At 43.4% G+C, this 16,006-nt stretch overlaps 1 protein-coding gene, 1 long non-coding RNA gene and 1 pseudogene across 2 annotated transcripts; 2 read left to right on the plus strand and 1 right to left on the minus strand.

Annotated features, from left to right (window-relative positions):
* The first annotated feature begins 434 nt into the window (after window positions 1–434).
* LOC120681966 lies at window positions 435–4,013 on the plus strand. Its single transcript, XR_005678150.1, has 3 exons — window positions 435–1,084; window positions 3,388–3,897; window positions 3,946–4,013. It is a non-coding gene; the product is annotated as an uncharacterized LOC120681966 (long non-coding RNA).
* On the minus strand, window positions 1,718–4,706 carry LOC120681957 (annotated as a pseudogene).
* A 1,408-nt stretch (window positions 4,707–6,114) lies between these two features.
* LOC120681975 (RNA cytosine C(5)-methyltransferase NSUN2-like) lies at window positions 6,115–15,615 on the plus strand. Its single transcript, XM_039963676.1, has 15 exons — window positions 6,115–6,540; window positions 6,900–6,988; window positions 7,855–7,921; window positions 8,005–8,120; window positions 10,076–10,142; window positions 10,243–10,291; window positions 11,024–11,109; window positions 11,237–11,490; window positions 11,564–11,619; window positions 12,152–12,237; window positions 12,521–12,613; window positions 13,333–13,747; window positions 13,873–14,393; window positions 14,500–14,728; window positions 14,909–15,615. Exons 1-15 carry the CDS (start codon window positions 6,361–6,363, stop codon window positions 15,190–15,192), a joined length of 2,592 nt encoding a protein of 863 aa, XP_039819610.1. The 5' UTR covers window positions 6,115–6,360; the 3' UTR covers window positions 15,193–15,615.
* Window positions 15,616–16,006: the final 391 nt, after the last annotated feature.

Here is a 16,006-nt window from a genome sequence, read left to right on the forward strand (position 1 = left end):
ATGCGACCCCGAGTCGTCGGCTGATAAAGCAACCCAAAAGGGAAAAAGACCGCGGCAGCGAGAAAGCAAACACTAACCCGATTTCTCGGACAAGTGGACAACATACCTCCAACCTGTGGTGCAGAAGAAGCCGCCAGCATCATCGCCGTCGCCTTCATCCACATCACCATGGAGGGAAACTGGACTTCGCATCGGCAACACCGAAACGAAGGACACTAACTCTAACCTAGCAAGCCCTAAGGTAATAGGATAGGTAAAATATATCGGCCACCGACCCCGCAATCCCTCCCCATCTCTGATGCCGGAACGGCTGCCGGAGGCGAGGAGGCGCCGGCGGAATTGACACCGAGAAGCCAATCGCCTCCGCTCCGCCTCGATATGCTGTAGCTAGAGGATAAGAACGGAAGGATCGAGTGTTTTCTTCGGGCTAGCCGGCTAATTACTGTAATTAGTGACTTTTAGCCTTTCAGCCCATCGAGCCCAATTGGGCCTCTCTACGACGATCTGATCGTCCATCGAGCCCAATTGGGCATCTCTGATCGTTCGTAGTCCTCCACGACACCGTTCGATCTGCTACTCAGCTGCTGCATCTTCCTCCTCCCTAGCACTAGCTCGCCCGCGCCGCCGCTTCTTCTCGCCGTCCTCACCGGCGCCGCCCGCTTCTGCTGGTTAGGGTTTTGGGGCTGGGGGGTTCGGGTTCTCCGGTGTCTGCCGGCTTAGAGGCGGCGAGAGCCGTCGACTGCGGGCGGAGGAAGAGGAAGAGGAATGGAGGGCGCGGGCGCGCGGAAGAGGAAGGGAGGGCGCGGGCGCGCGGCGGGGCAGCCGCGGCGCCGGTGAGGCGCTAGCGGATGCGATGGAGGCGGCATGACGGGGGCGGGGGCAGGATTCATAGGAATGGACATGCTGAGCGGTTGAGCTGGCCACACACTGGCCGGCGGTCCGGCGGTTGAGCTGGTGAGTCATCGAGCCATGGTGTCCTGAGGTTTTGGTCGAGGGGACAGCCGAGGAAGAGTGGCGTCGCTTCACGCCTTCATGTGTATGATCCGGGAGCCAATTGCAGAGCCGCTTCCATGATTGTTTCAAGGTGATGCTATTTCTTTTATTCTCTTATAACTATCAGGCCGTGGATACATATTATTATTTTTTGGCTTAGTCTAATCATTAGTAATTTAGTATAATTGTTTTGACTGAGTTGAATGTCAAAGCAGTTGACTTATATATATGCATCATTGTGGTGCTCTTGATTTTTTTTTATGTATAGAAGTGTATACGTTGGATAAGGAGCCATGACTTGGTGGAACTCGCTCACAGATGGAGGCGTCTTGCCTTCCTCTATATTATTGGTGAAAGATAAACTTTGGGCTATAAAACCGTGAAAAAATATTTACTCCCATACTCCCATATATTCTTGAGGGATAACATCTGAATATAAGGTCCTATTGAGAAATATAAATAGTTGCCAGGCAAGTAGTAATTATTTAGTAAAGCTTCCTTACTCCCTCAAGATGTCCAAATTCTATGGAACTAAATTAGGTGAACTGGTGGTATACTGAATGTTCTGATCGTAAGCATATCTGGCCATTGTTACTCTGAATCACATAGACAGATCAAGTTTTGCTTAGTGGATTTAAAACTTGACTTGATCTCATCATGGATGTTGCTCTACTATCCTTCTTTTTATTTTTAATAATGGATGTCAATATCTCTACACTGGAGATAGCAAGAAATAAATTTAATAGCCATGGCAAAAATCACCTCGATGGGCCATGAAGAAATAATTCTTCTACAAAGTCTAATTCCTACAAACAAACTAAGAAAACATCTACAATTTTACATCACCTTTATATTAAGATAATGCAACAAAACAACGGCACACACAGTTGGCTAACGCCCTGATTCGAAGCCCATAGCAACTTTCTTTTCAATGCTAAAAGCTTCGGGAGTAACAGCCGAGCTGACCATAGACATAGAGGTCTCTCCAAGCAAGCTGTCCAACTCTTCAGAATTTTGATGTGCCCATGGATGCTGCATGACCTTCCTCAACCTCCCAAGATTATCTGCAACCTCCTTCATTGATGGCCTATTCACACCACTCATGTCCAAGCATTGCCTCGCCAACTCTGCAAACTCCTCGAGATATTCCATATTCTCGTTGTTCTTGATTTGATCATCAAGGATATCTTCAAGCTTGTTTTCCTTCATCACGGATAGAAACCTCATCGATAGACTCTTCTCGTGCTCAGGCCCTTCAAGGTTGAATGCCTTCTTTTGCGTGAGCAACTCTAGGAGAACAACTCCAAAGCTATACACGTCGCTTTTATCTGTTAATTGGCATGTTTGCATGTACTCCGGGTCAAGGTACCCACAAGTTCCTTGGACTAGCGTGACAAATTGCGATTTGTCGCTTGATGCTAGGATGGACGCACCAAAGTCGGAGACCTTTGCTGCATAGTCACCATCCAGGAGGATGTTTGTAGATTTGATGTCACCATGGAGGATTGGTGGAGATGCGCATGAATGAAGGTAAGCTAATGCCTCTGCAGACTCACAAGCAATCCTCAAGCGAGTGCCCAAGGAGATGTGTTGGCCATGATTACCATGGATTAGATCGAACAACGTACCATTTGGGATGAACTCATACACTAGCATGGGCACTTCAACTTCGAGGCAACAGCCGAGGATCTTGACAATGCTCTTGTGGTTGATTTGGGATAGGATTAGCATCTCCTTGCCGAATTTTTTCTTGTGTTGCTCATCAATTGTCATGCATCTTTTCACAGCTACTTCGACCTCGGTCTTCAAAACTCCCTTGTAGACTTTGCCATGGCCTCCATGGCCAATGACCCAATGCTCATCAAACCTGTGTGTGGCTTGCTGTAGTTCTTCTTCTGAGAAGATTCTGAAGGCAACGCCCTTGTTGTGATTTCATCTCCTCGAACAGTATCAGACCACCATGCTGCCGAAAATACTTTTGTTTGATGTGATGCAGCTTACGCCTCTCTCGGATTAAGTATGCACAAGTGACGACTATGAGAAGAACGACTAGTCCAACACTTCCACCTGCATGCATGATTAGACAAACTGATTACTTCGACTTGACCCCTACCAATCATTAAAGTACTCCAAATGCTACCAGAAATGAACCCCCAAAATTAAAGGTTCCTCGACCGCAACCTACCAACAACCGGCGCCACCCAAATTGACTTGTGAGCTTTCATGCAATGGCCATTGATCTTATCTTGTCCTGGCGGGCATGAACAAGTGAAATGCCCCTGTGTATTTTTGCATATTCCAGCGCAAGGATAAGTAACATTGTCTTGGCACTCATTGATATCTGAAAAAAGGTGCAGCACTGATTTTGGTTAAAATCGTTCTATTTCTTTTCAGCGAGCAGGAGATACACAAGGGAAGCAAGAGGAGGAAACTAAGGGCATATGAAGAGAGGAACCTGTGCAACCGTCAGGGACGTATGGATTGCCTTTGTATCCCGGGGAGCACTTGCAGTGGTAACCCACGTAGTTGTTGTCGATGCAGTCGCTATTGTTGCTAACACACGCATAGGCAGTCTTGTTAGTTCTGGCTTCCTCGCATGTTTTCTGTGCTAGCCCCCATTCTAGCACAGTGGGTATCAGCGAGCTGTCCATGTCGTAGAACACCGTTGAGGTGAGATAGGTGGTGCTGAAGTTGAAGGCTGCGGTTTCCATCACCGCTATGTAATTGCAAGGGGTTCTCCTACATATTTGGCTGGTGTTGTACTGCTCATTGAAATAGCTGTCGTATTTCCGCACACCTTTCGGTAGAGCTGCCTGGCAGCACCCATCTGTACCAGTGCATGATGAGCCGTTCTTAAGCCGTTCTTGAGTGCATGTTGACGAGCACCCGATTATGTACTGCATGGTTTGAGCACGAATCAGTTAGCTGCTAAGTTTGGAGAAGTAATAATAGGTTTGAGCACGAATCAGTTAGCTGCTAAGTTTGGAGAAGTAATAATAGACTTCGCTTATATATGATTACTTCCTCTCGTTTGTGTGCTCTTTTTTCTATATAAGAAAAGTTGCTGAATTTGGGCATGTATATTGAGAGAACTGAAGAACGACGAGGTAAAGACTACTTACGGAGTCACTCCACACGTAGGCTCGACTATTGCATCCCATGACAATGACTTTGTTATCATCTGCCGACATAACGCATTGGTTGCCAAGCGACAGCTGCGCGTTGTTGTAGAGCATCCCGTTGGTGGTTTGGTCGTAGCACTGCCGAGAGATCCAAGTCTTGACCCAGGCCTTGCCGTCGGGTACGGAGATCTTGATCACCTCCAAGCCGCCATGAAACAGCTTGGTGGCGCGGCCCACGGTGGTGCAGTTGAGCACGAATCCGCCGTGGATCGGGCACTGCGGGTCCAAGCCATGTACGGGTACGGGACGTCGATCTCGCCGCACCTCGTAGAGCAGCCTGGTCCCCTCGCTGCCGGTGCCGGGACGTCGGCCGCGGTGGACACGGCGGCGAGCATCCACACGGCCAGAAGCCCGAGAAGAAGAAGCCATGAGAACTTCATCTCCATGGAAGATCAGAGCGATGGTGTACGCCCCTTTAATTTGGGTGCCTGCGTGGATTATCTGATAGTTATTGGCAGGAGACTATAAAGGCAGAGCGGACTTGGGATTAACAACTAGTTTTTTTCTTTTTGAGATTAAAAACTAGTTGTGAACGCAGTGGCGGAGCCACCACTAGGCCGATCCAGGGCGGCCGCCCTAGGTCCCTCCAGGTGAGATTCAGAGTATATTTGTTAACAGTAAAGGTAGCAGAGAATGAGAAGGATGGATCTGAAAAACATAGGAAGAACATAAAAGAAGAGGGAATTGGTTTCGCATAACATGTTACTTGAGAAAAGAGTAAGAGTTCATACAAGTTGTTTGATATCTTTCCTCCTCGCACGCACTCAGTATTTAACTAGCGGCTCTCTTGTGTTTATATGGATTGGGCCGGATATGTGCGGGCAGGCACATCTAGCGAACCCATTCGCGCCAAGATAAACACTAGGCTTCCTGGTGCGGCGACCCATAATAGTAGATGTTTTCTCCGGTTCGTGGGTGCTGACGATATCCCCCGTTCTCAACTCCGGCAGAGGCTCATGACGGTGCGGCGGCGCCCTCCGAACGCGAGGTCGAGTGGGCTGCGGCCTCTTAAGTGGTTCAACCTAGCGCCCCAACCCAGCACTGCATCTTCTTGCCACCATATGCCGCTGCCAATTTCAGCAGTTCACCATCTACCCCCCTACAGTCCCGCTCAGGCGCTCACATTGGCGCGTCGCTGCCGTTGCGCGACGCCACTCCGCGCCTGTCTGTCCTGCAGCCTCATCTCGGCACCCGTCGGTGGCGACAGCGGATCCCGTGCGCCGCTGACGTGGGCGCCTGCTACCGGGCAGCAAGTCTCGTCGTCTCGCTCTGGCCGTGCAAATTTTTTATCGTAGATGTCCGCCCTAGGTCATTTTCTGGGCTGGCTTCCCACTGGAACGCATAGCATAGGCTAACGAATGGACGACCTGTTCTTTTTTCGCAATTCGCAACTGCCTTCCTGGTATAACAATATCACAATTCACAAAGTGGTCTATTCGCAAAAAAAAAAAAACAATTCACAAAGTGATCAATTGACCACGTGTTGACGTGTGGTCGACGTCGTTTCGTTCCGTGCATTCATCCTTCCATTGTCCATTGACCCGTTCTCAAAGAGGCTTCTAAGCTCTTTCTCATAGAACGACACATTTTTCTGAACATGAAAAAAGTAGCCGCCTGATGTTTCTTGTAAGCACCGTTGTACAATATTGCCTATTCTACACCCCCATTGGCAAGTTGTACAATTTTTTTTTTGGCATGACAGGTCATTTTTTTCAAAAGGATAAAAGGAGATTGTTTAGTTTTTGTTTTTTTATGGGACTGATTAGTTTTTGTTTGAGCATCTGGAGACTGTTTTTTTTTTTTGAGCATCAGGGTAAGGCATACGCTGTCATGGGACATGGGCTGAGCCGGAAAGTTTATCAGCCCAAGAAAAATAAAATTGATGTAAGCGAGAGAGATCCGGCCCATCTTTTTAATAGGCTACACATTTTTCATTGGACGGACTCTGCCGCGCGCTTCACTCCAGCCCAGCCCAACTGGCGATACTCCTCCCTCTCCGAGACGACTCCTCCCACTGCTTTTCCCCTTCCCGCATTCCCACCCCCGAGCCGCATCGCTCGCCGCGCCGCCGCTCCTCAACCCCAGACGCAAACCCTGCTAATCTCCCTCGCGCCAGCAACGCCGCCTCCTCCCGCGCCGCCACGAGGGGCAGCAGCAGCGCGCACGCGTGCGACAGGGAGCTGGGATGGGAGGCGGGCGGAAGCGCGGGCGGACGCAGCGCCGCCACTTCAAGCAGGGCCGCGAGAACGTCTGGAAGCACAACCCCCAGCGCCCTCCCGCCGGCGAAGCGGGCGAGGGGCGCGAGGGGAATCCCTCGTGGCAGCCCTTCGCCACCGAGAACCCGGCCTTCGAGGAGTACTACAAGGTAGCGCCGCTTGCTTCAGATCATGCTCTGCTTCTCATTATGATTGAGCGATTTGGTGTGTTTCTAGCTTCTGACGGTAGTCAGATGGTGGTTGGATACCTCAGGGCGTTGTCTATGTGTTTTGGTTTGGGATTCAGGGCTCTGTCGTCATGTAGCTAGTATGATTTGCTGATGTGTTCATTTAAGCTATCAGTTTGTTTGTTGCATCTATATGAGTCTACTGCAATTTGTAATGTTACTTAGATGTTGTGATTTCTTATAGGTCTTTAGCTTTTCAGCTGGATGTAGAATTTCATAGAAACTTTGGATTGGGATTGTGGGTAATCCTGTTGAATCTGGCACATGTATTTGTCTTGCAGGAGCAGCAAATTATTCCTGAGGAAGAGTGGGATGATTTCATAAGTATGCTCCGAAAGCCATTACCTGCCACTTTTAGGATTAATGCGAGGTAATGCTCTCTCTGAAGTATGAAAGTGGATGCATAAGTTCTACTTGATTGCTTGCTTACTTATTTTGACTAAGTTGAATGGCAAAGCAGTTTGCTTATGAACCAATATCAGATATCACACTTTTCACTACTATAGCATGGAAGTTACATATGTGTTATCTGTTGTATATGATACTTTTCTGTGACTATTGCACCTCTGCTTGAAATTACCAATTCAACAATTTCCTGGTGATTCTGGTGTACTCGGTTCTATGTTCACTTGTTCAAGTTGTAAAACCATGTATGCGCTGCTAAACTGTGAGAACTATGACATACTGCCTTATCCTTATCACCTGTCGAGATATAGAGGTTGCAAACTGTCATGTCCTCTTAAGAAATTTCTATTGTTGCCAAGCATGTATTATTTATTGAGTAAATATTCCTTTCGCTTGAGAGTGGAACCGAATTCACCTGATCTTATATTTGCAAGCATATTGGGCAATTGTTGGTCTGAATTCAATCATATAGACAAAACTGGTTTGCTTGATGGACTCTGAACTTGATCCCCGTGTTGCTTTAGACTCTTTTCCTTTTATTTTTATCAAGGATTACACTATTTGTGTTCTGTTCAGTGTGCTGTCTACATCCTATGGTTCATCTGCTATTTTGTTGTGCTTATTGTGCAACTTTGTAACATTCTTATTTTACAAGAACCTAAACTGAACAACTGACCATATGGTTGGGCAGAGTAATTGTGCAAAAAACTGTGGCAGTTTTAATGGGACTTTCTTTTCTATCTTTTACGTGGTGCAACATTTCAGAGTAATGAATTTGTTTATTAGGGGTTTGATTACTCTAGTAAGCTAAAGTTTTCTTTGCCTTCTCAGCTGTCAGTTTTTTCAAGATATCTGCTCACAATTGGAAAACGACTTCAGAAAATCATTAGAGACTGAGGTTGCTTTTAAACTCATGCATAAGTCTAAGAGTTAGTGCTCTTGACACTATCTATTTTGTAATCATTTTTTTGTCATGGACAGGTAAGCGATGAGCATGGAGAAGATGCTATCCGGCCTTTGCCTTGGTACCCTGGTAATCTTGCATGGCATTTGAACTTTTCCCGAATGCAACTGAGGAGAAACCAGGCACTTGAGAGGTAAACAGAATAACAGATGCTGCATGATATTTATTTTGAGAGAATCTTCTGAAATGGTAGAATGTAGTAGTCACTTAGAACTTGTTATGTTTTCATGTTGATGTTTCTTGTAAGAGTTTGGATTTGCAGATGTATTAGCTGTGTATTCATGTGCAAATAAATAAGAGCATCTCCAAGAGTTTGTCATATTTTACTCGGCATATCTTGTGTTTTGCCAACTTTTAAAAAGATATGCCAAGTAAAAAAAGAGATTATCTCCAACAGTTTGGCATAATTCACTTGCCAAATCCAGATCTAACTTACATCAGGAACCCTGAGAGAGAAACAAAATTATATTTATGCCCTTCCACCTCTTGAAAACTTAAATCAGAAACCATTCTTTGTTATTTATTTCTTTTTTCACCCTCCCACCTGACTAGAAACCACGATGCCAACCGCGCGCCGCGCGCGTATATTTACGCGCTGGAGGCTGGTTTTTCCCAAGTTGCCAAAAATTGCCAAATCTTTTGCCAAACTGTTGGAGGAGTATTTTTAACGTTTTTGTCAAAAATCAAAGATGACAACTCGATTTGCCAAACTGCTGGAGATGCTCTAAGGTCATTGTATAAACTGAAAAGTCATGGAGCGGTATAGAGAGCAGAAGAAGGACCTACACATGGTTTTCATTGACTTGGAGAAGGCTTATGACAAGATACCACGGAATGTGATGTGGTGGGCTTTGGATAGGCATAAAGTCCTAACAAAGTATGTGGCCCTCATTAAGGACATGTACAATAATGTAATGACTAGGGTCCGAACAAGTGATGGTGACATAGATGACTTTCCGATTAAGATAGGACTACATCAAGGATTAGCTTTGAGCCCGTATCTTTTTGCCCTAGTGATGGATGAGGTCACAAGAGACATACAAGGTGATATTCCTTGGTGTATGCTTTTCGCTGATGATGTCGTGTTAGTTGATGAAAGCCGTGCGGGAGTGAATAGGAAGCTGGAGTTGTGGCGGCAAACGCTAAAGTCCAAAGGTTTTAGACTTAGCAGGACTAAAATTGAGTATATGAGGTGTGACTTCGGCGCCACTCATGAGGAGGGAGATGTTAGTTTGGAAGGTCAAGTAGTGCCCAAGAGGGATACCTTTCGATATTTGGGATCGATGCTACAGAGAGATGGAGATATTGATGAGGATGTTAGTCATAGAATCAAAGTGGGATGGATGAAGTGGCGCCAAGCATCTGGTGTCCTTTGTGACAAGAAGGTACCTCAGAAGTTAAAAGGCAAGTTTTATAGAACGGCGATTAGACCGGCAATGTTGTATGGTGCGGAATGTTGGCCTACAAAAAGGCGGCACGTCCAACAATTAAGTGTTGTAGAAATACGCATGTTGCGTTGGATTTGTGGGCATACAAGGATGGATCGAGTTCGAAATGATGATATACGGGATAGGCTAGGGATAGCACCAATTGAAGAAAAGCTTATCCAACACCGGCTGAGATGGTTTGGACATGTCCAACGGAGACCGCCAGAGGCACTAGTGCATAGTGGTATCCTAAAGCACGACGATAATATGAGGAGAGGCAGGGGCCGGCCGAAGTTGACATGGGAAGAAACAATTAGAAGAGACTTAAAAGACTGGAGTATACCTAGAGATTTGTCCTTAGATATGAGTGCTTGGAAAGCTGCGATTCACATGCCAGAACCATGAATAATGGTCTTTGTTGGGTTTCAACTCTAGCCTATCCCAACTTGCTTGGGATTAAAAGGCTTTGTTGATGTTGATGATTGTATAAACTGGAAAAAGGCTTCTTTCTTTTCTTTATTTAGATTAGATTATAAAAATAAATTTCTTGAAATGATTATTACACTTAACAGTTTGCATTGTAATATTAAAGCACATAGACCATTTAATACTCCTATTCCACTGAGATAACTGTTAATTCAACATTTTTTTCTGGCTCCAGTTTTCATGAATTCTTGAAGCGAGAGAATGAAGTTGGCAACATAACTAGGCAAGAGGCTGTCAGTATGGTGGGTTCCTGATTTTTATTTCAGAGATGTGCTATAGTATGTATGATTTACATATCTTGGGTTAATTTCAATGGTATGTGTTGTTGACTTGTTATTGCAGGTCCCACCGTTGTTTCTGAATGTACAACCTGATCATCATATTCTTGACAGTATGCTATATCATCCCTGTTAATCGATTCAAATATCGTGCACTTTATGTACTTCCTTTTTGACCAATGGCTACATTTCCCATTTATAAGGTTTGCAGCCACATATCTATATAAACTATATAGATGCACCCCACTAAGAGTCATTAACTCTATTTTTCTCAACATGCAAGCTATCCACATCATATAGGAATCCGCTACGTCAGACGTCACATCACCATCCACTAAGACCATCTATTTATTTCTTACATCGATTTTCTGTGACTAATAGCATCCATGCATGCCACATATTAGTCGTTGCGAGTACCACGCTACAAAATTTCTGCACGGAGGATCAATCATTTAAGAGCTGTTTTAAACAAAATGAGCATGTTTTCATATATAATGTCATTAGCAAAAGAATGTTGCCATACAATCACCTTAGTATTTCTATTTTCAAATTTCAACTTAAAATTCTTTTTAAAAAAATTCCTGCAGCAACACGCGGGGTATCACCTAGTTCAGCAAACAAGCGTGTCCAATTATATATGTATAAGTTAAAATTATTGCCCCCCCCCCCCCATTCTCTTATTTAAGCTGGGCCTTTTCTGTTAGCCTTTAACTTGCTTATTACTTTTTGTGGGTTTGAGATTAAATCAAGGGCAAACAACTTCCGCTTGGTTATAGCATCCACTTTTATTTGAGACAAATGGTATCTCTAACTGCAGTCTCATGAATTTTGGTATCTTTATGCAGTGTGTGCTGCTCCAGGATCTAAAACTTTCCAGTTACTAGAGATGATTCACCAGTCAACGAAACCTGGATTGCTTCCTAATGCCCTGGTGTGTTTCAGTATCTATTAGATGCAACTGATGTAACCTTTTCATTTTTGCTTCTATTGATTTTCAGAAAGGAATGTATTAGTTATGTCATCAGTTCTCTTACCTGATGCTTCCCCCATGTAATCAGGTGGTAGCTAATGATGTCGATGTGCAAAGATGCAATCTTCTTATTCATCAGACAAAGAGAATGTGCACAGCCAACCTGATTGTGACAAATCATGAAGCACAAAACTTTCCTGGTTGTAATCTTGCGAAATTCTGTTCAGAAACATGTATGGATGAGGCCAAGCTGCAGAGGTTGGAGTTCGACCGCGTGCTTTGTGATGTGCCTTGTAGCGGTGATGGGACCGTCCGCAAGGCTCCTGATATGTGGAGGAAGTGGTAAATACTGAGTCATTTATTCTTCTTGCTACTGTATTTAGTTAGCTTCTTATCTACTGGATTGACTGTTCAGGAATGCTGGTATGGGGAATGGACTTCATCGTCTGCAAGTAGAAATTGCTATGCGTGGTAAGGAGTTAAACATGCTGGGAGCATTTCATTATTATTACTGAACTGTTGTTTCATTATGCTAGCATTTTGTTATATGAAATGTTTTTAATATTCTGAAGTCACCTTTGCAGTGTTGAACTGCTGATGCCTTGCAAAGTGAACTGTTGCATGTTCTTTGATTATTAATTAGGTCCTTGTAATTGTGGTTCTCCATTAAATATTCCATGAATTTGATTGCAACTGTCAATTGGATAGCTCATCCCTTCGAAACTTGCAAATTTCTTATATATTTATTTCATTTACTTATCAACACATAATGATATACTTGGATTGTTTCCAAATCAGTTATGTATTTTAGAAGTTGGCATTAATTTATACTAATGTTTTTTTCCAACAATGCCTACCCCAACTTGCTTGGGAAAAAAGGCTATGTTGTTGTTGTTGTTGTTTTTTTCCAACAATGACAGATAAATGATATGTTATTTGTACTGTAAGGATTTGTTAATCATGAGATTAAGTTTGTGTACTTGTTTATTTGTTGCTTGTTCAGGTATGGGTTTGCTTAAAGTGGGTGGGAGGATGGTTTATTCAACATGTTCAATGAACCCTGTTGAAAATGAAGCTGTTGTTGCTGAGGTATTTTTTATGCTTGACTTTTAACTTTAACCTTTACTCTATAATGTTTGGTTTGGTCAAAACTTCTATTATTTTTGTAGTACTGTCATGAGTTAATATTATCTTGAAAAATAGTGTAATAGTGTTCAGGGCACAGCAAGTGTGTTTTTTGAGAATGCTTAGAGATTTGACCAACAAACATGCTCTTTGTTTTAGTATATTCATATATTGCTTTTGTAGTTTGCTCTCAGTCTCTCTTTTTGTACATCGTGTAACATCAACAATGTTGTGCATAACTCTATAGATTCTACGGAGATGTGGGGACTCTGTTGAACTTCTTGACGTTTCCAGTGAGCTGCCTGAATTAGCCCGTCGTCCTGGACTTAGCACCTGGAAGGTTAGTATACATGTTATTAAAACCATTAATATTTTCTTGATTACATATTATATATATCCTCTGTTTTGCCCATTGGGTGTCTAGTTTCACTATTAAATGCGGTTTCCTGTGAACCTAGGGTTTGCTATCCTTTCTGGAAGCAAATGTATTTAGAAAAACTTAGATGATGACACTGAACTGGCGAACCACTCTAGTCATTCAGCAGAGTGTGCAGTGCACGGTGCTGTCACATTTCCATGTCAATGAAAAATAAACATGTCCGTACTTGTTTTGGCATCTCTGGCTGATAGCATAGTGCTACTGCCATTGCATTGTCTTATTAGCACCTAGTTGCGTATTGATACTGATCAAAACTTGGCGCTTTGGATAAAGAGGAAGTGAACTTACATTTTCATATTGTATACTTTCTGCTTAACTGTTTTGTCTATTTATTTTCACCTGTACTTCCAATAGGTTTTTGCACCTGAAATAAGTAGGCGAAGAATGTGCTGGTTTTTTAGTGTTCTGTTGGAAGATAATTATTTTTATTGTAACACTTTCAAAGAACTAGTGTAGCAACTTGTGTTGCTTTTTGACTGTTTACACTCATCTAGTATTTGCTTGCATTCTAGACTTTAAGTTGGTATACATGATTCCATCTTCTGCCGCCTCAATAAATTTAATAATTCAAGTTAGTAAAATTTTATTCTGCTATCCCCTCAGTAGTTCAAGTATTGCAGGTACGAGATAGAGGTTCTTGGTTTGGTGTTCATGAAGACGTTCCTCGCTACAGGAAGAGTGTGATATCACCAAGCATGTTTCCCTCTGGTAAAGGCAGCAAAGATATTGAGGTCAACACAGATGTACTTGATGCAGACATGAAGGATTCAACAGACATGGGAGAAGAGGGAGAACAAGAAAGAAATACAGCAATTGATGACAGCAATAATGGTGACAGTGCGAAAACTGAAGAGAAGACTGAAGTTGATTGTGAGTCTGGTGAAGCTCCAACTAGATATAAAAAGTTAAATTCTACTTCCACCCGAACAGAACATTCAGATTACCCATTGCATCGTTGCATGAGGATTGTTCCTCATGACCAGAACAGTGGGGCATTTTTCATTGCAGTGCTTCATAAACACTCTCCTCTGAACGGTAATGTTCTTCCACATTCACTTATTCTTCATATTTCGTTGTTTATCACTTTATTGCATCCAATCTCATATACGTTACCGTCACTGCTTCCTTGTGCTGAAGTATGGTATATTGCACCTTTTCAGAGAACCAGGTGGTAGATTGGGTAAAAAGTGAGCAAAGTATCCCAGAAGACAAGACTGGGAAACTTGAGAAAGATTTAGGATCAGATAAGGTATCATCTGAAGAAAATATTGTGCCCCAGCAAGTGGTTGATAACACAAATGTTGTCGATGGAGAACAAAATGGAGACATGGATAGCAAAAGTTCAAAAGATAAGAGCTCTGAGGATGCTAAGGTGATTGTTGATGAGGCAGAAAAAGGTCAAGCAGGAACAAGAGATAGGAGGAGGCAGCAGAACCAAGGCAGGTGGAGAGGGGTTGACCCTGTGATATTTTTTAAAGATGAAGTGACAATCAAAAGTATAGTATCTTTCTATGGTATCAAGGATTCATTTCCACTTGAAGGTCATCTCGTGACTAGGAATCCTGATACTAGTCATGTTAAGAGAATATACTATGTGTCAAAATCTGTTCAAGATGTTTTGGAGCTCAACATAAAAGTTGGCGAGCGGCTTAAGATCACCTCACTTGGCCTAAAGATATTTGTAGGTGTCCGATTAATCACTGTTCTTTATCAACATAAGCTATTATGAGATGCTAATATTTTATGATTTAACATGGTGATTCTCTTCTATTATTGCACTCTTTCAGGAAAGACAGTCATCAAAGGATGGCTCACCGTGCACGTTTAGGTTGTCATCGGAGGGATTGCCACTCCTGCTTCCGTACATCACAAAACAGATTCTTTATGCATCGGCAATTGACTTCCAGCATCTTTTACAGTACAGGACTATTAAGTTTCCTGATTTTGTGGATGCAAAATTTGGCGAGGAAGCTTCAGCTTTACTTCCAGGTTGCTGCGTTGTAGTATTACGCGAAGGTAAGATCAATCGTTATTCTTAGACTTCAACAACAACAACAACATAGCCTTTTTTTCCCAAGCAAGTTGGGGTAGGCTAATTCTTAGACTTACAAAAAAAAATTATTCTTGAAAGAGAACCCAAAGCTTGATGAAAATTAGACATCTGATGATTACTGGACATTTTTATTCAAATTTCAGGGCATCAGGATATAGGATCTATAGCCACAGATCCCTCTGCAATTGCCATTGTTTGCTGGAAGGGAAAGACCAATTTGTGTGTCATGTTATCTCCACTGGATGGGAAGGAGTTGCTTGAGAGGATCTCGTTACGTTTTGGGCTCAAAATCCCCAAATTGGATAAAGAGAAACCCAACCAGGAGGTTACTGGATCTGGTGAGCAGCCTGATTGTGCCAATGAGGCAGACGATCAACCTGAAAGCAAAGCATCGGACATGGAGATTCCAGATGCTGAGGCTGAGTAGATTTTTTAAACATGCAGCAGTTTCCTCGTAGTTGGCTACTGTTTGTGGTCGCTTCAATTGATGTTTGGTACTGAGCTGGCAGTCTTCTTTATTGCATTTACATCCATCAATCATATATGGATCATAAATGCTGAAGGGAAGGTGAGCGCCCACACACAGGAACTACTACACATGGCATGAGAGATGAGATATAAACACAAAACACATGGTAATCTTTGTCCGTTGCCGTGCGAATTGCTTCCCTGTGACTGTAAGCTTGTAACCTGTTGATTTTTTTTTTCCTTTGAGGGGGTGTATTACACCGATTTTGAAATGTTACGGATTCTAGTAAACTTTGAGACGAGTATTGTTTTAGACACCATCTGTGTAGGTTCACTCTGAATGCGAGATCTGACAAGTGGAGTTGAAGTTTTCTGAGGTTAACTAGGTCGATGTCTGAGCTTGTGGCGGTCTTGCTGTGCACCAGTTACTGGACGAAATAAGGTCTTCGTGCCGCATACAGAAGATCTGAGCATATTGGTGCCCATTATCGCTGTTTTCAATAAAGGTTAACACGTGCTTAGAAATCTCTTGCATGATAGACTGACAGATGGAGTAAAAACTTGAATGATCAGAGGGTTTGATCAAATGGTTGGACCTAGTGGACTCCAAAGTCCAAAGTCAATCCGGGTGTCAAAATCCGACCGCAGCATGACTGCATGAGTGATAGGTTCATGGCCGGTGCCACAGGCGAAGCTTGGTCTCCGCCTCCGGCGCCGACCCCAGGCGAATCCTCACGGTTGCCCCCTCCCAGGAACGCAAGAAACCAGAGCCC

Source organism: Panicum virgatum, chromosome 2K (genome assembly GCF_016808335.1).
Source record: "Panicum virgatum strain AP13 chromosome 2K, P.virgatum_v5, whole genome shotgun sequence".
NCBI lineage: Eukaryota > Viridiplantae > Streptophyta > Magnoliopsida > Poales > Poaceae > Panicum > Panicum virgatum.